The sequence below is a fragment of the Carettochelys insculpta genome, chromosome 28 (assembly GCF_033958435.1).
Source record: "Carettochelys insculpta isolate YL-2023 chromosome 28, ASM3395843v1, whole genome shotgun sequence".
NCBI classification, from domain to species: Eukaryota; Metazoa; Chordata; order Testudines; family Carettochelyidae; genus Carettochelys; species Carettochelys insculpta.
This window is the reverse complement of record NC_134164.1, coordinates 13,795,748-13,817,353: the sequence shown is the minus strand read 5'-3', so window position 1 is coordinate 13,817,353 and position 21,606 is coordinate 13,795,748. Positions and strand designations below refer to the sequence as shown.

The 21,606-nt window shown below is 52.2% G+C and overlaps 1 protein-coding gene across 4 annotated transcripts in view; it reads left to right on the top strand.

Moving 5' to 3' along the window:
- Positions 1-21,606, top strand: part of GPATCH8 (G-patch domain containing 8) — a 114,258-nt gene that overhangs the window by 24,072 nt on the left and 68,580 nt on the right. For all 4 annotated transcript variants that reach the window (XM_074978848.1, XM_074978847.1, XM_074978849.1 and 1 more), the window contains exon 2: positions 21,531-21,605. In XM_074978848.1, coding sequence (XP_074834949.1) covers positions 21,531-21,605 — 75 coding nt within the window. The remainder of the gene's footprint in view (positions 1-21,530; position 21,606) is intronic.

Here is a 21,606-nt window from a genome sequence, read left to right as displayed (position 1 = left end):
AGCACGGAAAACCGGGCACCGCAGCCCTTCTCCAGACAGGGCTGCAGGGCTACTCACTCTAAGCCCTCCACTTATGCTGCGGACTCCAACGAGGCGGCAGGGGTCACCTGCAGTATACCCTGAGCCCCCATCCCCGTTCCTACAGCCAGCATCACCATGGCTCGGACCACCATAGCCCTTCTTGGGCTTTGAACCCCTGGAGTACTGCCACAAATCAGTCTCTCCATTATCTCAATCACCCAGACGATCTCGCTCCCCCAGACGCAGGGGGTATGCGCCTCTAGAGTGGTCCAGGTCTCCATCTCTGGAACAGTGCCCGTGTTGCCATGGTCACCCCTATCACGCGGGGCATAGACACCATAGGCATGCACCAGGGACAGATCCCCCCAGACGGTTCAATATCCCCAAGGGCAATCGCGGACAGGGACAGAAACGCAGATATCTCAGGGGGAGTTGATTCTGGAACCCCGAGATTTTCCCTCGCAAGTATCTAGCGAGAGGATGTATCACTGTCAACAGGACCCAGAGGGGTCCAGAGAGGTTTACCCTAGTGGTTCCTCGCTATCTTCCCCTGACGAGGCCACGGCCCCAGGGGACGTCCATCCTCCGGACGATCTCAAACAGTTCCAAGAGCTGTTTAAAAGAGTGGCCTTCACGCAAGGCATCCAAACAGCAGAGGTGCAGGAGAAACACCATAAGCTGCTTAAAAACCTGAGACCTCCGGCCTCTTCCAAAATAGCTATTCCGCTGATGAAGCAATCATGGAGTCCGCCACCACAATATGGCAGACCTCTGCGTCCCCTCCGCCTATAAACAAGAGAGCGGATAAGAAGTACTTCGTCCCGACGAAGGGCATGGAGTTCCTGTTCAGCCACCTGCAGCCAAATTCTCTGGTGGTGGAATCGTCTCAGAGGTCGAAAACTTCTCAGTACAAGACAGGGGGAACGGACAAGATGCCAAGAAACTAGAGTTGTTCGGCAGAAAGGTCTACTCCTCCTCTACCTTACTGTTGAGAATGGCGAATTACGCAGCGCATCTAGCGAACCATAATTTCGACAACTACTCCAGGCTGACTTCCCTCATGGACTCGCTTCCAGAGGACACAAAGCCGGTGCTCAAGGCCATCGTGCAGGAAGGCTACGCAGCCTCGAGGACAGGAGTTCAGATCACCCTAGACGTAGCGGATACGGCAGCACGCTCAACAGCTACGGCAGTGGTCATGCGCAGGGAGTCCTGGCTCCAGACATTGGGTATCCTGAGGGATCTGCAGGCGAAGATCGTTGATCTCCCCTTTGACACGCAGAAGCTGTTTGCAGTATCAACCACAGCGTCCCCAGTACCACAGGGGCTACAAGCAAGGGCGACACCAACAGTACAGAACTCCCAGGCGACGTTCTCAACAGAGCCGTGCGTCCTCAGGGCAGGGCCAAAGGCCACAAGTTTGACACACAGATCGAGGGCTGCACTATCGCTACCATCGCGCAATGTCATCCAAAGCTACTGTTCCACCATCGCCTCCGACCATTCTACGACCAGTGGCAAAGGATCACCACAGACAAATGGGTACTGGAGATCACAGCCACGGGTTACGCGATTCCCTTCCAGTCACTCCCACCGCCACGACCTCCACCCAGACCCCACCTAAAGGACGCCTCCCACGAAGCGAGACTCAAGCGGGAGGTAGACCATCTTATGCTTATAGGGGCAGTGGAAAGAGTGCCGGAGCAACTCCGAGGGAGAGGGTTCTACTCAAGATATTTCCTCACAGAGAAAAAGACAGGAGGCTGGAGGTCCATCCTAGATCTTCGAGGCCTCAACCGGTACTTGCGCAAGCAACGCTTTTGGATGATCACAGTCGTCTCTATACTTGCGGCACTGGACGATGGAGATTGGTTCGCAGCCCTTGACTTACAAGACGCGTATTTCCACATAACTATTCACCCGGCTCACAGGCATTTTCTCCGGTTTATGGTAGGCAAAGAACATTTTCAGTACAAGGTTCTGCCGTTCGGCCTCTCCTCGGCCCCCAGAGTCTTCACCAAGACCTTGGCAGTGGTGTCAGCCTACCTGCTCAGACGGGGTGTTCATATTCCCATATCTGGGGGAAAAAAAAAATGCCTGTTGAAAGGGGCCTCGAAGGAGGAGGTACTTCTCATGATACACGTCACAGCAGACACGTTCTCTTCGCTGGGCCTGGTCATCAATCTGGCAAATCAGATAGACCCCACACAGGACATAGAGTTCATAGGGGCATGTATAAATTCCATCACAGCAAGGGTTTATCAACCAGATGCCCGCTTTCGCACCATTGGTTCCCTCGTGCAAGTCATCACCTTCAGCCCTACGGTGCCGGTTCTGACGTGCTTACAGCTGCTGGGCCACATGGCAGCAGCAACGTTTGTGGTACAGAACACCAGATTGCATAGGCGCAGCATGCAGCACTGGCTGGCGAGCGTATAAAAACCGGCAGCACACACCGTCCACAGGGTGGTGTCGCCCGCGACAGAGGTGCGCAGATCCCTGCAATGGTGGGTGAACCCCAAGAACATGCTAACAGGGGTGCCCTTTCACCAACCACAAATATCTGTTTTTCTCACTACCGACGCCTCCCACATAGGGTGGGGAGCACACATGGGCGAAAAGGTGACGCAAGGACTGTGGTCCTCCACGGAACAGTCACTGCACATAAATATACTGGAGCTCAGAGCAGTGTTCAACGCCTGCAAACACTTTCGAGACCATATACAAGGCAAGTAGTCGGGATCAGTACATACAATACCTCCACCGTGTTTTATATAAATCGGCAAGGAGGAGCTCGGTCCCGTGCCTTATGTGCGGAAGCAGTCCAATTGTGGAACTGGTGCATCGCCAACAATATAACCTTGAAAGCCTCGTATTTACCAGGCGCTCACAATGCGAAGGCAGACCAGCTGAGCAGGCGCTTCACACTCACACACGAGTGGCAGATCCGTTCCGATCTGCTACGACTGATTTTTTCATGCAGGGGGATTTCCTCAGATGGACCTGTTTGCCACTCAGCACAACAAGAAGTGCCCACAATGCTGCTCCAGGGCAGGACTGGGACGAGGGATCCCTGGGGGACGCATTCGCGATCTCGTGGAGGGGCCCCCTGCTCTACGCCTTTACTCCCACAGTGCTTATCCACAAAGGCTACGTCTACACGTGAACCCTACATCGAAGTAGCCTGTTTCGATGAATAGCGTCTACACGTTCTCCAGGGCTGGCAACGTCAATGTTCAACATCAACATTGCGCAGCACCACATCGAAATAGGCCCTGCGAGGGAACGTCTACATGCCAAAGTAGCACACATTGAAATAAGGGTGCCAGGCACAGCTGCAGACAGGGTCACAGGGCGGACTCAACAGCAAGTCGCTCCCTTAAAGGGCCCCTCCCAGACACACTTTCACTAAACAGCGCAAGCTACACAGAGCCGAAAACTGGTTGCAGACCTTGTGCATGCAGCATGGATCCCCAGCTGCAGCAGCAGCAGCAGCCAGAAGCCCTGGCCTACGGGCTGCTGCACACGGTGACCGTAGAGCCCTGCAAGGGCTGGAGAGAGAGCGTCTCTCAACCCCCCAGCTGATGGCCGCCATGGAGGACCCCACTATTTCGATGTTGCGGGACGCGGATCGTCTACATGTTCCCTACTTCGACGTTGAACGTCGAAGTAGGGCGCTATTCCCATCCCCTCATGGGGTTAGCGACTTCGACGTCTTGCTGCCTAACGTCGATTTCAACTTCGAAATAGCGCCCAACACGTGTAGCTGTGACGGGCGCTATTTCGAAGTTGGCGCCACTGCTTCGAAGTAGCGTGCACGTATAGACACGGCCAATGTCTTGCAGAAAGCCAGGAGAGAGAGAGCCCTAATGATCCTAGTAGTCCCAAGGTGGGATCGACAGCAATGGTTCCACTTACTCCTGCGCATGTCGGACCGTCCACCGATGCCCCTCCCGGTGGTGCCGGATCTGCTCATGGAAGCCCAGGGGTCCGTAGTGCATTCACACCCCCGAGGCCTGCAACTGCAAGCATGGTGTGATGGGGTTCAGGGGTCCCCCTGTACTGCACCCCGTCCGCTGGCAGGAGTGACTCTCACTCAGCAGGTACAGCAGGAGGTTTATTAGGCAACAGATGCCCAATTTTTCACAGAAACGACAGTACAGCAGCCAGAGACAGTCTTTCCAACCGATTCTGGGGCGAAGACCCCGAGCGGTGCCCCTTTGGGGTGTAGCTTTCCCCCTCCTCCGGCTGGCTCCTTCCAGCTTTCTCTTTCCCTAGCCTCAAACTGCCGCCCCCTGATTCAAAACCCAGCTCGGCTCCTCCCTCCTTTTTGTTTAGGGCAGAGGTGTTACCTGCCAGTTATAGCCCCAGGGTCATCCTTAGCCACTGGGAGCTGCTGCTTGCCTCAGACACCCAGCCTGACTCACACATGCACTCCCCCCACTCCATCACACATGGTTAATCCATGGCTCAGCTCCCTAGAGAGCACGTGTACGGAGGGAGTGCAACAAGTCCTAGAAAGTAGCAGGAGGACTTCCATCAGGAAGCCCTATAAGCAAAAATGGACTCGATTCACTGCATGGTGTTCTACCAAGCAATTAGCTCCCCTTGCTGTGCCTATACCTGTAATACTAGAGTATTTACTGGACCCCAAGAGAGGCGGACTCTCCCTATCCTCGTTGGAAGGTCCACCTTGCCGCTATATCGGCTTCCAGACATGAAGAGGAAGGGCACACGGTGTTTGTCCATCCTGTGGTTACCAGGTTCCTCAAAGGGCTGGTAAACCTATACCCCCCTCGGAAACCGCTTCCACCTTTTTGGAGCTTGGACCTGGTGCTTAATGTGCTAACGGGACCACCGTTTGAACCCTTAGCCACGGTTTCCCTCCGTCTCCTTACGATAAAGACGACCTTCCTTCTTGCAATCACGTCAGCTCGCAGGGTGCGCGAGCTGGCGGCAGTTATGGCAACGCCACCCTGCACAGTAATTTCCAAGGAGGCGGTAACCTTATGGCTGCATCCAGCCTTTGTTCCCAAAGTTTCTTTAGAGTTTCATATTAACGAACCTATAGTTTTACCCTCGTTTATCCAAAGCCTCATAACTCCAACAAAGAGGCGCGCCTACACCTCCTGGACGTGAGGAGGGCGCTGGCTTTTTATATAGACAGGACTAAGTCCTTCCGGAAAACGGATAGACTCCTAGTCTCTCTCGCTCCCAAATCAAAAGGAGAAGGTCTCTCTTCGCAGAGAATCTCGAAGCACATTGTATCCTGCATAAAAATGTGCTACCAACTTAAAAAGACTCCTTTAGTGGCCCCGCCTAGGGCTCACTCCACTAGGGCAGTGGTGGCATCAACAGCCTTTTTCAAGGGCATTGCACTAAAAGACATTTGCAGAGCGGTGACCTTGTCATCCTATGACACCTTCGCCAAGCATTACGCCCTTCACAGGGTATTCCACGAGGATACCCGTCTCTCAACAGCGGTCCTCTCGGGGACAAGCTGCACATAAACTGATTACCCATCTCCTATCTTGGGTTACTGCTGGGTAGTCACCTATTGTGGAGCACCCACGGGGACACTCGAGGAAGAAAGAGAAGTTACTCACCGTAGTAACGATGGTTCTTCGAGATGTGTCCCCGTGGGTGCTCCACCACCCGCCCATCCTCCCCACTTCGGATCTCTGTTTAGTATTTTTCGGGAGCATCCGAGGCGGTTGGTCAAGGAACTGGTGGGGACCGGATCGTGCACGCGGCCGGGAGCACGCAAGGGAGCGGCGCGCGCCGGTGCATGCGCAGTCCGGCAGAAACTGCTGAAAAGATCTGACCTGCGGTGCCGGGGTGAGCCCGACACCTACCGTGGAGCACCCACGGGGACACATCCCGAAGAACCATCGTTACTACGGTGAGTAACTTCTCTTTTCATGGCTATTGGCAGCTCCTGCATGTTCAGCTGCTCGTTGCTCAATCAGCAGCAACTACAAAGTCCACAAAGTTTTTTGCTTAACACGTTCCATTCTTTGCTTTGGTTTTTGGGCTGATATAACATGTAGGATGAGTTGGTCTATGATTTAGTTGGGAGAGATTTTTGACAATGCAGTTTGGTGGCCGCGCATCCAGATTCAGCTTCTAAATATTGGTCCATGGCTTTTTTCCCCCCCTCTTCTGTGATGGCACGGGTTAGCTATTTTTGATCAACTCCTTTCTCTGATTTGTACTACACTCTTGCAGTCTCTCTCTCCAGTGTTTTCCTGAGCCCATTGGTGGCTTCTCTGAAGGTATCCAGGTCACAGTTCTGAGTCTCTCTTCTATTGTTATCTTCTTGGGTTTGAAGGTTTAGGTACATGTTGTGCCTGCAGTTGACTAGGGATGTGCCTATTTAAAATTAAATGCAAAATGATGACAGCCTATGCTAAGGCCTAAGATTATGATCAGATAAAATAAGGATAGTATTTACTAGTACTTATTTGCTGAGTTTTAAACAGTCAACCCACTGAACTGCTGGAAGTCATTGGCTAAGCACCTGGAACCAGAGTTTGAAGTACACAATCAGTTTTTGACAGCCTTTTGGTAGGTGCAGAGAACACATGGTTTTTTGTCAGGTTTCTTCATTTGATTTCTTAGCTCTGAACGAAATAGCCATTGAAATAACTAACTGGAGAACAAAAAGCAATAAAGTTGGTTCTTCTTCGAGTGTCCCCGTGGGTGCTCCACAATAGGTGTCGGGCTTGCCCGGCGCCGCAGATCGGATCTTCCAAGCAGTTTCTGCCGGGCCGCGCATGCGCCGGCGCACGCCGCTCCCTTGCGTGCTCCTGGCCACGTGCACGATCCGGTCCCCGCCAGTTCCTCTTAACTGCCGTCGGCTGCAGACGGAATCCGAACTAGGCTAAGGCCAAGTTAGCGTATTCAATGGTTTTAACTGTTTTTTCTTTAAAGTTTTCAAGTTCTTAGGCTACTGCAAGTTAGCCAGTTGTTATTTAAAAAAACAAAAAACAAAAAAACAACAAGCGGGACGGCATTCAGTCCAGTCCCAGTAACAAGCGGAATACCGGAGGCCAGGAGCCTAGGGCCATCAGCCCTCCTGCCGCGGCAGGCTATCGGAGAAGGGGAAAAACAGCACAGAGAAGGTGCTAAGTACCCATTAACAACTGAAAGACTCACCAACAATGTCCTCTTCAGGATTTAAGAAATGTGAGTCCTGCCGAGAGGCAATGCCAGCGTCTGATGGGCACAGTCTCTGCATAAGGTGCCTGGGGGAGTCCCATGTCACGCAGAAATGCTCCTTCTGTGCAAAACTAACAGCCAGAGCAAGGAAGGACAGGGAGATGTGGCTTAAAATGCTGCTCTTCGACAAGGCCCTCCAGCCAGACGTGCCGGAGCGGCTGCAGCAGGAGGGACCCTCCGGGGCCCATAAAAGGAAAGCCGCCTCCCTCACCCCATCAGCGCAAAAATGGAGGAAAGCCTCCCCAGCCCGATCCCTGCCGGCAGCAACAGCGAGCGAGACGGGAGGAGCGCGCAGCCCCCAGCCGCAGCAACAGCTGATCGGCGGCGGCAGGGAGAGCCACGTGGAAGCAGCTCAGCCTCCGATAATCAAACAGCCGCCCCGCACCGCAGGCAGGGCGGCGGCTAAACAAGTGCTGGTACCAGCGGCACCGCAAGCAGCGGCACCGACCCCCGGGGAACCGGCGGTGCAGAGTGCGCAGGCACGCAGCCTGCAGGCACCGGAGGACACCGCCTGTGCGGCACCGCCCATGAGCGTGCCGAGCACGGCGTGGACGGGGCTGAGATCCCCGACATGCCAGGGGGCGGAGTTACCTCCGCAAGGGAGGGGGAAGGCTGCACACAAAACGAGGCACCGCAGCCCCTCTCCGGACAGGGCTGCGGAGTTGCTTTCTTTCAGCCCTCCACTTACGCTGCAGACTCCAACCAGAAGGCAGGGGTCCCCCCTAGCCTACCCGGAGCCCCCGTCTCCATTTTTTACAACCAGCCTCGCCCTGGCTGGGACCACCTTCACCCTTCCTGGGGTTTGAGCTGCTGGAATACTATCCAAAATCGCTCTCTCCAGTGTCCCAGATTTCTCGACGATCTCGCTCCCCCACACGCAGAGGGTATGCACGAAGGGAGTGGTCTAGGTCACCTGCCGAAGAACAGTGCCTATACTGCCATGGTCGCCCCTATCACGCGGGGCATAGACACCACCGGCAATCTACCAGGGAAAGATCCCCACAGACAATCTCGTATCCCCGAGGGCAATCGCGAACGGGGACAGAGACTCAAGTATCTCAGGGGAGACTGGTTATGGAACCCCGAGATTTTCCCTCGCAAGCCTCTAGCGAGAGGGTGTACCATCACCAACAGGAACCAGAAGGGTCCAGAGAGGCGCACCCCAGTGGTTCCTCGCTCTCCTCCCCGGACGAGGCTACAGCCCCGGGGGATGTCCATCCTCCGGACGATCTCAAACAGTTTCAAGAGCTGTTTAAGAGGGTGGCCTTCACACAAGGCATCCAGACAGCAGAGGTGCAAGAGAAACACCATAAGCTCCTCAAAAATCTGAGACCTCCGGCCTCCTCCAAAATAGCAATACCGCTTGATGAAGCAATCTTGGAGTCCGCCACTACGATATGGCAGACCCCTGCGACTATTCCGCCTGTCCACAAGAGAGCGGACAAGAAATATTTCGTGCCGGCGAAGGGCATGGAGTTCTTGTTCAGCCACCCACAACCAAATTCCTTGGTGGTGGAGTCGTCGCAACAAAGATCAAAGACATCTCAATTCAGGACAGGGGGAACAGACAAAGATGCCAAGAAGCTAGAGCTGTTCGGCAGAAAGGTCTACTCCTCCTCCACTCTACTGTTGCGAATGGCAAATTACGCAGCGCATTTAGCGAACCATAATTTCGACAACTACACTAGGTTAACCTCCCTCATGGACTCGCTTCCAGAGGACAAGAAACTGGTGCTCAAGGCCATTGTGCAAGAAGGCTACGCGGCCTCGAGGACGGGAGTTCAGATCGCCCTGGATGTTGCGGACGCAGCAGCATGTTCCACAGCTACGGCAGTGGTGATGCGAAGGGAGTCCTGGCTCCAGACTTCGGGTATACCGAGGGATCTGCAGGCAAAGATAGTCGATCTTCCCTTCGACTCGCAGAAGCTGTTTGCTGAATCAACTGACTTGGTCCTTCATTCCAGTAAAGATTCAAGAGCCACACTTAGGACCCTGGGGATTTATACCCCTCCATACAGAAGGAAAAAGTACTACCCTCAACAAAGACGGTACCAGTACCAGCAACAGCGTCCCCAGTACCACAGGGGTTATGAGCAAGGGCGACATCAACAGCACCAGCAGTACAGAACTCCCAGGCGACGTTCACAACAGAGCCGTGCGTCCTCGGGGCAGGGCCAAAGGCCACAAGTTTGACACTCAGATCCAGGGCTGCGCCATCACTACTATCGCACAAGGTCATCCGAAGCGGCTATTCCACCATCGCCTCCGACCATTCTACGACCAGTGGCAAAGGATCACCACAGACAAATGGGTGCTGGAGATCATAGCCACGGGGTACGCCATCCCCTTCCAGTCGCTCCCACCGCCACGACCTCCACCCAGGCCCCACCTCCAGGAGGCCTCCCGCGTAGCGAGGCTCAAGCAGGAGGTAGACCATCTCATGCTCATAGGGGCAGTGGAAAGAGTGCCGGAGCAACTGCAAGGAAAAGGGTTCTACTCGAGGTACTTCCTCACGGAGAAAAAGACAGGAGGCTGGAGGCCCATCTTAGATCTTCGAGGCCTCAACCGGTACCTGCGCAAGCAACGCTTTCGGATGATCACAATCGCCTCCATCCTTACGGCACTGGACGATGGAGATTGGTTCGCAGCCCTCGATTTACAAGACGCGTATTTTCACATAACTATCCATCCGGCTCACCGGCAATTCCTCCGGTTCATGGTAGGCAAAGAACATTTTCAATACAAGGTCCTACCGTTTGGCCTCTCCTCGGCCCCTAGAGTCTTCACCAAGACCTTGGCAGTGGTGTCAGCCTACCTGCACAGACGGGGTATTTATATTCCCGTATCTGGACAACTGCCTACTCAAAGGGGCCTCGAAGGAGGAGGTACTACGCATGATACGTGTCACAGCAGGCACGTTCTCTTCGCTCGGCCTGGTTATCAATCTGGCAAAATCAAAGATAGACCCCACACAGGACATAGAGTTCATAGGGGCACGCATAAATTCTATTACAGCGAGAGTATATCTACCAGAGACTCGCTTTCGGGCCATCGGCTCCCTCATGCAGGTCATCACCTTCAGCCCTATGGTGCCGGTCCTGACGTGCTTACAGCTGCTGGGCCCCATGGCAGCAGCGACGTTCGTAGTACAGAACGCCAGGTTACACATGCGCAGCATGCAGTACTGGCTGGCGAGCGTATACAAACCGGCAGCACACACCATTCACAGGGTGGTGTCGCCCACAGCAGAGGTGCGCAAATCCCTGCACTGGTGGGTAAACCCCAAGAACTTGCTAACAGGGGTACCCTTCCACCAACCACAAATATCGGTTTTTCTTACTACAGATGCCTCCCTCATAGGGTGGGGAGCACATATGGGCGAAGAGGTGACGCAAGGACTGTGGTCCTCCACGGAGCAGTCACTGCACATAAATATACTGGAGCTCAGAGCAGTGTTCAATGCCTGCAGACACTTTCGAGACCATATACAAGGCAAAGTCGTCGGGATCAGTACAGACAATACCTCCACTATGTTTTATATAAACCGGCAAGGAGGAGCTCGGTCCCGTGCCTTATGTGCGGAAGCAGTCCGATTGTGGAACTGGTGCATCGCCAACAATATAATCTTGAAAGCCTCGTACTTACCAGGCGCTCACAATGTGAAGGCAGACCAGCTGAGCAGGCGTTTTGCACTCACGCACGAGTGGCAGATCCGTCCCGATCTGCTTACGACTGATTTTCCACGCATGGGGTTTTCCCCAGATAGACCTGTTTGCCACTCAACACAACAAGAAGTGCCCACGATTCTGCTCCAGGGCAGGACTGGGACGGGGGTCCCTGGGGGACGCATTCGTGATCTCGTGGAGGGGCCCCCTGCTTTACGCTTTTCCTCCCACAGTGCTGATCCACAAAGTCTTGCAGAAAGCCAGGAGGGAAGGAGCCCGAATGATCCTGATAGTCCCAACGCGAGATTGACAGCAATGGTTCCCCCTACTCCTGCGCATGTTGGACTGTCCACCGATGCCTCTTCCGGTGGCGCCGGATCTGCTCACGCAAGCCCAGGGGTCCATAGTGCATCCGCACCCCCAAGGCCTGCGACTACAAGCGTGGTTAATCCATGGCTCAGCTCCCTAGAGAGCACATGCACGGAGGAAGTGCAGCAAGTCCTAGAAAGTAGCAGGAGGACTTCCACTAGGAAGACCTTCAAGCAGAAATGGACTCGCTTCACGGCTTGGTGTTCTACCAAACAGCTGGCCCCCCTTTCGGTGCCTATACCTGTAATATTAGAGTATTTATTGGACCTCGAGAGGAGGACTCTCACTATCCTCCTTAAAGGTCTACCTTGCCGCCATTTCGGCATTCAGACACGAGGAGAAAGGGCACACAGTGTTCGCCCATCCCATGGTTACCAGGTTCCTCAAAGGGCTGGTAAACCTATACCCCCTCGGAAACCGCTTCCACCTTCGTGGAACTTGGACCTGGTGCTTAACGTGCTAACGGGACCACCGTTCGAGCCCTTGGCCACAGTTTCCCTCCGCCTCCTTACGATAAAAACGACCTTTCTTCTCGCAATTACGTCAGCTCGCAGGGCGAGCGAGCTTGCGGCAGTGATGGCAACGCCACCCTGCACTGTTTTTTCCAAGGAGATGGTAACCATACGGCTGCATCCAGCCTTTGTTCCCAAGGTTTCTTCTGAGTGTCACATTAACGAACCTATTGTTTTACCCTCGTTTTAGCCAAAGCCTCATAACTCTAACAAAGAGGCGCGCCTACATCTCCTGGACGTGAGGAGGGCGCTAGCCTTCTATGTAGACAGGACCAAGTCCTTCCAGAAAACGGATAGACTCCTAGTCTCTCTCGCTCCCAAATCGAAAGGAGAAGGTCTCTCTTCGCAGAGAATCTCGAAGCACATCGTATCCTGCATAAAAATGTGCTACGAACTCAAAAAGACTCCTTTACTGGCCACTCCCAGAGCTCATTCCACTAGGGCGGTGGCGGCATCAACAGCCTTTTTCAAGGGCGTTGCGCTAAAAGACATTTGCAGAGCGGCGACCTGGTCATCCTATGACACCTTCGCCAAACATTACGCCCTTCACAGGGTATTCCACGAGGATACCCGTCTCTCGACAGCGGTCCTCTCGGGGACAAGCTGCGCATAATCCGATTACCCACCTCCTATCTTGGGTTACTGCTGGGTAGTCACCTAATGTGGAGCACCCACGGGGACACTCGAAGAAAAAAGAGAAGTTACTCACCGTAGTAACGGTGGTTCTTCGAGATGTGTCCCCGTGGGTGCTCCACTACCCGCCCATCCTCCCCGCTTCGGATCTCTGTCTAGTGTTTTGCAGGAGCATCCGAGGCGGTTGGTCAAGGAACTGGCGGGGACCCGATCGCGCACGTGGCCAGGAGCGCGCAAGGGAGCGGCGCGCGCCGGTGCATGCGCGGTCCGGCAGAAACTGCTTGGAAGATCCGATCTGCGGCGCCGGGCGAGCCCGACACCTATTGTGGAGCACCCACGGGGACACATCTCGAAGAACCACCATTACTACGGTGAGTAACCTGTCTTTCTTCGAGATGTGTTGCCCATGTCCATTCCAAAATCCTCCTGCCTTCCCCTCTGTTGGAGTAGCTGGCAAGAAGGAACTGAGCCGGGGGCGGGGCGGGGCGGGGCGGGTGGTGCATATATGGGCAGCCATGCGGGTGCCACTCCAGGGGGCTCCACACTGACCCTTGGGCTACTGGCTAGAGCAAAAACCTTCCGGCAACTGGGCATGCGCTGGCGCACACCCAAATTGGAAGGGAGAGGAGCAACACATCTTGAAGAGCACCAGTTACGGAACAGGTAACTGTCTTCCTTCCTGCTTAATATTCTGTTCTTCTTTTCCTCCCCTTTTCCTTCTTGGACCCCAGTTTAAGTAGTGAAACTTGAGTCCTGCTTAGCTATACCATGACCAATTATTTTAGTATAATTTTACTAACCAATCATAACTTATGGTAACAGAATTATCTAACCAATCGTAACCCACCACCTTAACTGATATACACCCAACAAAATTAATTATATAGGAGGCGGGAGCAATTACAAACCAGGCAGAGATTATTCTTGGCCTCTGAGGATGGGCTTAAACTGCAGCAAGGGAGGTTTAGGTTGGACATTAGGAAAAAATTCCTAACTGTCAGGGTGGTCAAACAGTGGAATACATTGCCAACGGAGGTTGTGGAATCTCCATCTCTGGAGATATTTAAGAACAGGCTAGATAGATGTTTATCAGGGATGGTTTAGACAGTACTTGGCCCTGCCATTGGGGCAGGGGGCTGGACTTGATGACCTCTCCAGGTCCCTTCCAGTCCTAGTATTCTATGATTCTATACAGAAAACAGTAGAAAAGTGAAGACAATCATCATAGAATGGTGAGTCCACAACCTCAGCTATTGATAAGTCATTGCCTGAGAGACGAAATGCTGTTAACTAAGTTTTCTTTACCCATCCTGAGATCTGTTAAACAGTGGGTGACATTAATTAGGATGTGGTCATCGTCTTAACAGTCAGTTATGATACTAATGTGCTGAAATGTAGTTGGAGTGTGAGTATGTGGCTTGTAGCTTCACAGTTATCGGCTGCTGCTCTTTAGTCTCGCTGCAGACAAGCTGTAGGCCTTTCAATATGGCTAGAGAAACCATATTGGTTATACTGTTACAATCCTGGCCAGTAACCCTAATATCAATACTGTGCAAGCTGATTGATTGAAACTACTGTAAGGAACAGATATAACAGATGCTTGAACAATGTGATGATCACACAACATGCTGAGGAGGAGGCTGTTAAGGGAAATCATGCCTCACCAATCTATTGGATGAATCAGATGCTGAATAAGAACCAGAGGGGTAGCCATATTAGTCTGTATCCACAGAAACAATGAGAAGTTCTGTGGCACTTTAAGACTAACAGATTTGCTGGAGCATGAGCTTTGTGGGCAAAGACCCAACTGTGGTTATATGCATGATGAAGAGGGTCTTTGCCCATGAAAGCTTACGCTCCAGCAAATCTAAGACCCTCTTCATCATGCATCTAACCAGTTGGGTCTTTGCCCACAAAGCTCATGCTCCAGCAAATCTGTTAGTCTTAAAGTGCCACAAAATGTCATTGTTTTTATGTTGAATAAGAGCGATCCAGTGGATGTTGGACCCATGTACTTGTACTTTAGTGGAGCTTTGATAAGATCCCACACCAAAGGCTCTTAAGCAAAACCTGCATCATGAGAGATTCTGTCATGGATCAGTAACTGGCTAAACGGTAGGAATAAATGATCAGTTTTCACAATGGAGGGAGATCTTTAGCAAGTTCCCTTGAGGATCTGTACTGGATCAGTGTTTTTCAACATAGCTGGAAAAGGGATTAAACAGTGTGGTGGCAAAGTTTGTAGACCATGCAAAATTATTTAAGTCCGAAGCCAATTGCAAAGTGTTATGAAGAGATCTTACTAAACTGCGAGAGAAGAGAATGGCAAGTTAAATTCTCTGTTGATTAAATGCAGAATGATGTACATTGAGATTACATTTTCCAATCACACACGAAAAATGTGATTGTCATATTTGGGGTCAGGAAGGACTTTCCCTTAGGACAGATTGGCAGAGATCTGGGGCAGGACCTACAACCTGCCCCTATTTCTGGGAGCAGCACCAGTCCTGGGGCCAGGTATCACTTCCCCACTGACCACTCCCATTGATACGGTGCAGGAGGTGCCCCCTAAAGGCCCCCCCCACACAGCTAGAGCCTGAGGAGGAGGAGAAGTACCCCAGGCTAGTCACTGCTGGAGGTGGACGTGGGGCCAGCAACACCATGCTGCTCATCACCCTGGAGTCAGTCCCTGCCAGCCACGGCATATCCAGGGCATCTTCCAAGCCGGACAAGGGTCCCTCTCGTAAGTACCCTGTGTGTTGCGCATCCCAGGGCATGGCAGGCGATTGCAGATGGGGTGTGCTGTGAGTGTTGCTGAGGCAGGACCTCACACTGCAGCACCGGGTGGCATGTCCCACCGGGCACGAGCACCAGTCTGCTGCCAGCCTTACAGGAGGCTGGCCTGACCCCAGACACACTGAGCAGGTCAGCTTCCGGCATGTGGGCATGCCTGCAGGCAAGGGTCAGCACCCACTCCCACAGACAGTTGTGTGAGCCACGTGTGGGGGGGAGGTTTTGGAGAGGGCCAGGCTGTGCCTGGCTCACCTGACACCCGTGTGAGGAGCCCTCTGGCAAAACACCACCCCCTTCGCTGCTTGGGGGGAAGGGGGGAGATGTGCAGGAGTCAGTTGGGTCCCTGAGGCACCGTGCAGTCCTGGGTCTTTGCTCCAGGGACTACCTGATCGGGTGGGTGGGGGGGGGTGTTGGCTGCCGTACATGGTGCGGGGCAGGGCCTTAGGAACTGTGTTGCATGGATTACTCACCATCTCTCCTCCTTGTCTTTCTTGCAGCTGGACCCACACCACGAGTGCAGAGCCAGCCCCACCCCAGCACTGAAGTGAGGCAGCCCCCAACCAGTGCCAGGGAGAGCCAGCAAACACACACCCCCCCCTCCCCAAGAGGGAGGGCCTGTGGCCGGGGTGGCTGCCACCATGCGGATGACATCCAGAGGTCCTACTCTGCTGCTCTCTGGTGGCTGCTGAATCTCCTGGAGCAGTGGCTGCGGGACAACCAGGAGTGGCTGTTGTGGGCTGGGGACAAACTGATGTCCCACTCTGATGCTACCATCGGTGTCTGGTGGGACCTATTGGCCCAGCTGCCTGTGGCTGCCACTCCATGCCCACCCCTCCCCTCGCTGGCCATCCTGCAGTGTTTCACGGAGTTCTGGCAGTGGCTGAGGGCCATTCCCTGCTCCCCCTGCTGACCCAGATCCCAGCTTCACTACCTCCATACCTCCACATGCTCCCTCACACAACCTAGCCCCAACAGGGACCTCAAACGCACAGTTGGAGGGGATCCTGAGGAGGACTCCACTTGGGGTACTGCTGCCCCGTAGGGTCATGGCCCCCCCGTACCCCTTCTGTGGACTGAGGTTCCCTGTCCCAAGTTCCCCCTTTAAATTTTGATGCCCCCACCCCCATCCTAAACTCACCTGACTGTGAATAGTTCATTGTGCGTTGCTTTGTTGTAAATAGCTTTATATTACAGATTCTTTTGCACTAGGGTCTGTCTTCTGTTTTTGTTTTTTGTGCAGTAGAACAGTCATTGGTTCACCAGACCCGCATGCCCCTTTGTTCTGCAGGGGTCGGGGAGGGGTGAGTGGGTGAAGGGAGGGGTCATGGTGGGCATGGGGTGGGGTTGTGGGCCCAAGGCTCCCACTGTGAATGGCTCCCAACGATGCTCCCCAGGACAAAGGAGAAGCTCTCCCTCAGGGCCTCATGGATCCACAGCCCATCTTGATGTGCCTGGCGGATTGGAGCTATGCCCAGCTGCTGAGAGCTGTGTCTGGTGTCTGCCCCCATTCCAGGAGGAAGGCCTCTCCCTTCCCCTGTACTGTGTTATGGAGGGCACAATATGTGGCCACAACTTGAGGATGTTGTGCTCCCCCACGTCCACATGTTTGAGCAGGCACTTAAAACATGCTTTAAGGCAGCTGAAGGCACGCTCGGCCTGCATCTGGGCCCAGTTGAGTCGGGCCTTAGAGTACCTGGCTTGGGTCCAGCTGGCTGCCGTATGGCTTCATAAGACAGGACAGGAGGTGATAGGCTGCGTCCCCCATGATGCACAGTGGCATGTGCATGTTCCCAACCACCAGCTCCGGACGAGGGACAAAGGTGCCTGCCTCCATCCTCTGGCACTGCTCTGACTGTGGGCACAGGATGGGACTGTGGCACAGGCTGGAGTTGCAGAGCACATGGGTATCATGTGCCTGGCTTGACCACCCTGCATAAACGTCAATGAAGTGTCCATGGTGGTTGACCAGGGCCTGTAGCACTATGGAGAAATACATCTCTTGAAGTTGATATGCTTTGCCACATTGTGGTCCATGGCACAGACCAGGATGTGGGTCCCATCAATAGCCCTGAAGTGGTTCAGGAACCGCAGGGTGCTGAATCTGTCCAAGCCTGCGTCTGAGTCTGCCAAGCGGATGACCCTCCACAGCAGGAGCATGTTCATGGTCGTCACGACCTGCAAAGGGTGGGGACTGGACACTCCTCAGGACCTGAGGGAGGGAGCCCCTTGGCCCCCGGGGACTCCCTATCCCTCTTCCCATCTTCCATCCTCTCCCTCCACCCCCTGAGCTCTCTGGGAGCACCCCTTATGAGGGCACTGCCACCCCCCCTCCCCCAACAGGGCTGTGTGAGGTTGGGATGGCATAGTCCCCCAGGGATGGGACTCCCCCCCCTCACACCAGACTTCACTTCCTGAGGGTCCCCCTTTGATAGGTTTCACATGACTGGATTTTTATATTGGGTTTGGAAGCCATTTTAGTGGCTATTGGCCCCAATATTGTGCTAGTGGGGCTGTGTGAGGTGTCTGAGGAAAGCAGATGGTGCCCATAATCTATATGTGCTACTGAAGTCTGTATCACGTATATAGGTAGAATGATAGATTTTAGCTATGAGCTGTATTAGGAAATGGTTCAGTGTTAAGCTTCACAATAGGAGTTGTGAACTCAGCCTCAGCCAGGACATTGGGATGAACAATAGGGTAGAGACCAGGTGCTCAGACACCGAATTCACATCCCAGAGGCTTGGAACTTGTCAACGGAATGCTGCCCAATGGTCAAATGACCTGAACTGAAACAAAGGAGCAAGCCCATTTCAGAAATGTGAGGCTGTCTCTTGGGATTCGTCCAATGGCAGTCTGCCATAATAAGCCCACCTGAGTCAGGTGGGGACGGATGCTCAAGGGCCTATGGAAGAAGGGGCTTGGTCCCTTAACACAAGACAAAAGAGAACAATAGAATGGACTTAGCAGGGTCCGTCTTGGATCTTTTGGTCTCCAAGGGTCCGTGTCCCAGCATGTGGACCCCAGTGGGCCAGATCTATACTGCCCTAATAACTGAATCTCTGTGACCTGAAATGAACTTTCAGAGACTTTCAAGAATCTGCGAATAAGGTTGCTGGCTGCATCAGTAGTTATGACTGATGGATGTAAAGTACTGCTTGAACAATTCTCTCTAACTTTATTCGTTCTTTTTTATTAATAAATATTTAGATATTTAGATCTAAAGGATTGGAGAGTGTGTTGTTTTGGATAAGATCCAAGTATACGTTGACCAGGAACTGGGGCTGGGCCCTTTGGGGTCTGGAAGAATCTGTGTGCTGTTTGGTAACACTGGCTTAAGAGCCCTTCACCTGAGATCGGGGTTGTTGGTCTGGGCTGATAGAGCAGCTGGGAAGTCTGTGGGTTTGCTTGTGCAGCTTCTGGCTGGCCAGTGCGGCTGGTTGGTTGTGGCTGGTTGGATTTGCCTTAGTGAGAAGGAAATCTCCTCCAGCCTGGGGTTGTAAGTAGCCTGGTTTTTAAGCAACATATCCTGCACTGATTTTTTTCCCCTTCCCTGGGGAGGTACCCCTGGATTGATTGACAACCTTCCCCCCCGCCCATGCAGGGATTACAGCCTGAGAGTGCCTTACCTCCATGAGGAGGGCTGCGGTGGTGGACTTCCTCGTGCCAAGCAGGTTTCCACGGAGTGCTTCCAGAGCATGATGGCGACCTGCTTCTCTGCAGGATAGTGGGCTGCAGCCAGGTGTCCTGTCTCTGGAGGGTGAGGGTGAGCCAGTTGCAGAGCTCTCGAAAGGTGTCCTTCCACATTTTGGAGCCACTGCTGTTCATCCCACTGCCCTATAACCAGTTGGTCCCACCAGTCAGAAGTGGTGTGGTGCCTTTAGATCTGCCTGTGAACCCGGGGAGGGGGTGGCGGGGGTGGCGAATGCAGGTGGGACCATGCGGCACCAACAGCATGGTCCTCCAAACTGGTGCCAGGCTCACCCTCCCAGAGGAAGAGGAGTATGGCTGTAAGGATGTGCAGCAGGTGATGAAGCACCCCGGGTGGAGTCAGTGCAAGCCTGGGGTCCGTTCTGTCACCATGGTTAGCTAGGAAGCATTGTGCCTCTCAGCAAGCAACAAAGCCCTGCTGCAGCAGCTGGGCCATCTCTCGGTGAGGGGGTAGGCATGCCTCAGCATGGGCAGAGAACAGGCACTGGGGGGGGGAGAGCCTTTAAGGGCGTGCTTGCCAGGGGCTCCGGAAGGGATTGCCAGCCATGCGACTCTGTCTGATGGTGTTCCGGGGGCTGTTCTATTGAGGGAGTGGCTGGGCAGTCTGACCTTTCTCTGTCAACAGGGGGGATCACTTTTTTGATGTGATTTGCTGTCTGGCCGCAATCTGTCGACAGATATTTTGTTGAAATCGCTTCTGTTGACAGATCGCTCTAGTCTAGATGTAGCCTAAGTGTGGAATCCTGGAGAACCATTGTAGTTAATGAGAATTTTCCCATTGCTTTAATGGGGCTATGATGTGTGTCTACATCTTCAGGTTAATGATCTTAGTAATAGGGGACAATTTGGGATTAAGTCCACCTGATTGCTATGAGTGGAATAACATTGCTTTTTATACACAGCCTTTATTTTGTGACTTACAGATATGAAGAGAATTCAGATAAAATGTGGTCAGGTTAATGTTTGTTTTTAACCAGGTTGCCATAAATGTCAATTATTCTGCACATGTGTATAAATTATTTATGGTATATTAAATCTGTGTTTTCAGATACTATGATATTTGACTGTCTGTCAACACAGTAAAAACAGAAATATAAAATATATGATTTTAATATGCTGTATTGAAGGGTTTTTGAAATAAAAATCAGATTAAGATATTGATGATAGAAAGGGTATTCAACCTCGAGCTGTTTGTACTCTTCCAAGCTCTGAAAGCACCGTGTATGCTTTCAAGAAGACATAGGGGACCCTGTCACATAAAAGCTTCTCCTGTTAATGGGTAGCGATCATCTTCATTAAACTGTGGTTTGATTTAATTTTTTGTAGTAAGTAGGTAACAGCTGAGGCCATTGCAGCTGAGATTAGGCTAGTATTTTTATTTCTTTTTCATTTTATTTGATTATTGTATTTGGCAATAGTGCATTTTACAATGCACAGTCAGCGTTTTCCGTGTTCTTATGGGCCTTTCACACAGCTGCAGAGGGAGGAACATTTAGTTAGAGGAAAATATAGTTGGAGGGCCTCAAAGTGGCTAGGAAGTTCTTTTGGAGACAGCTAGATGTCAAGTTGACCATACCCTTTATAACCGAAATGTTACACTTGATCCGTCTCTTGGTAAGCGGTGCAGAGAGGGCAATGGTAGATAGGTAGGAAGCCCTTCTGCCAATTGCCTTTCTGGTTGAGCTGTCATTCTGATCTATCTGCAGGCAATAAATGAACTTTTCGGGTGTAACCCTCAAGGTAAACAGTAGCAATTTGCTCCTGATATCTTAAAGGGCAGGTAGGATGGCATTTGGGTCCAGAAGAGAAGAGATGGATTTAATCTGGTGATTTGCTTTAGAGAGCGAAGTCTTGCCTTGACCATTAGTGATTCCTGCATTTCTAACAGCAGCCTTTTGGCTATGACCAATGTCAGGTTTCTCACCATCAAATGTTGGAGATGGTTTTCTGTTTGAAATTATGTAATTTTGTTTTTGCTGAGATGCAATTTCACACCATTTAGATTCATCCAGTTGCAGGTTTTGGTGTTGCACTCCACTGTTCCCTCTAACTTTTTCCATCCATGGGCAGAGTATAAATTTTTGTTGTGTGCACCAAGGCATGTCTGGTTGAGCATCACCCATAGAAATACATGTTGCCCACTGTGGGTGGCTGTGGCGTTCTGCTAATCAGATGGCTGGCACCTGACTCTGTCCTGTCTAGTTCTTACAGGGAATGCTGATGCACTCCATCTGTGCATCTGTTGTGTTTAAGGGCCTGTTTAATTTTGTTTTTTTTTAATTTTACATTATTTCCTGAAACCCAGCATTTCTTACGATCAGCATGTTTATTTACTTTACTACAGGTAGCACGTGGTGTCATCTTAAATAGTTGTCTGCAGTTCTGAAGCTATGCTAGTTTATGAAGGTCATTTGTCTAGCATAGCTATGATTACATCAGTCATTTTTGTGACCTAATAATTTGAATCTTATTAAATTACATAATTTATTTTGCTATGGAATCTATATAGAGTTTGTTTGGAGTTCAATTTGTATTAGAGTAGGAATTGCATTGTTTTGGGAAATGCCTTGATTACTATAGAGAGATAACACTACTTCTTCTTTTTCAGGGTAATCATTTTGATCAGTATGAAGAAGGACACTTGGAGATTGAACAGGCATCTTTAGACAAGCCAATAGAATCGG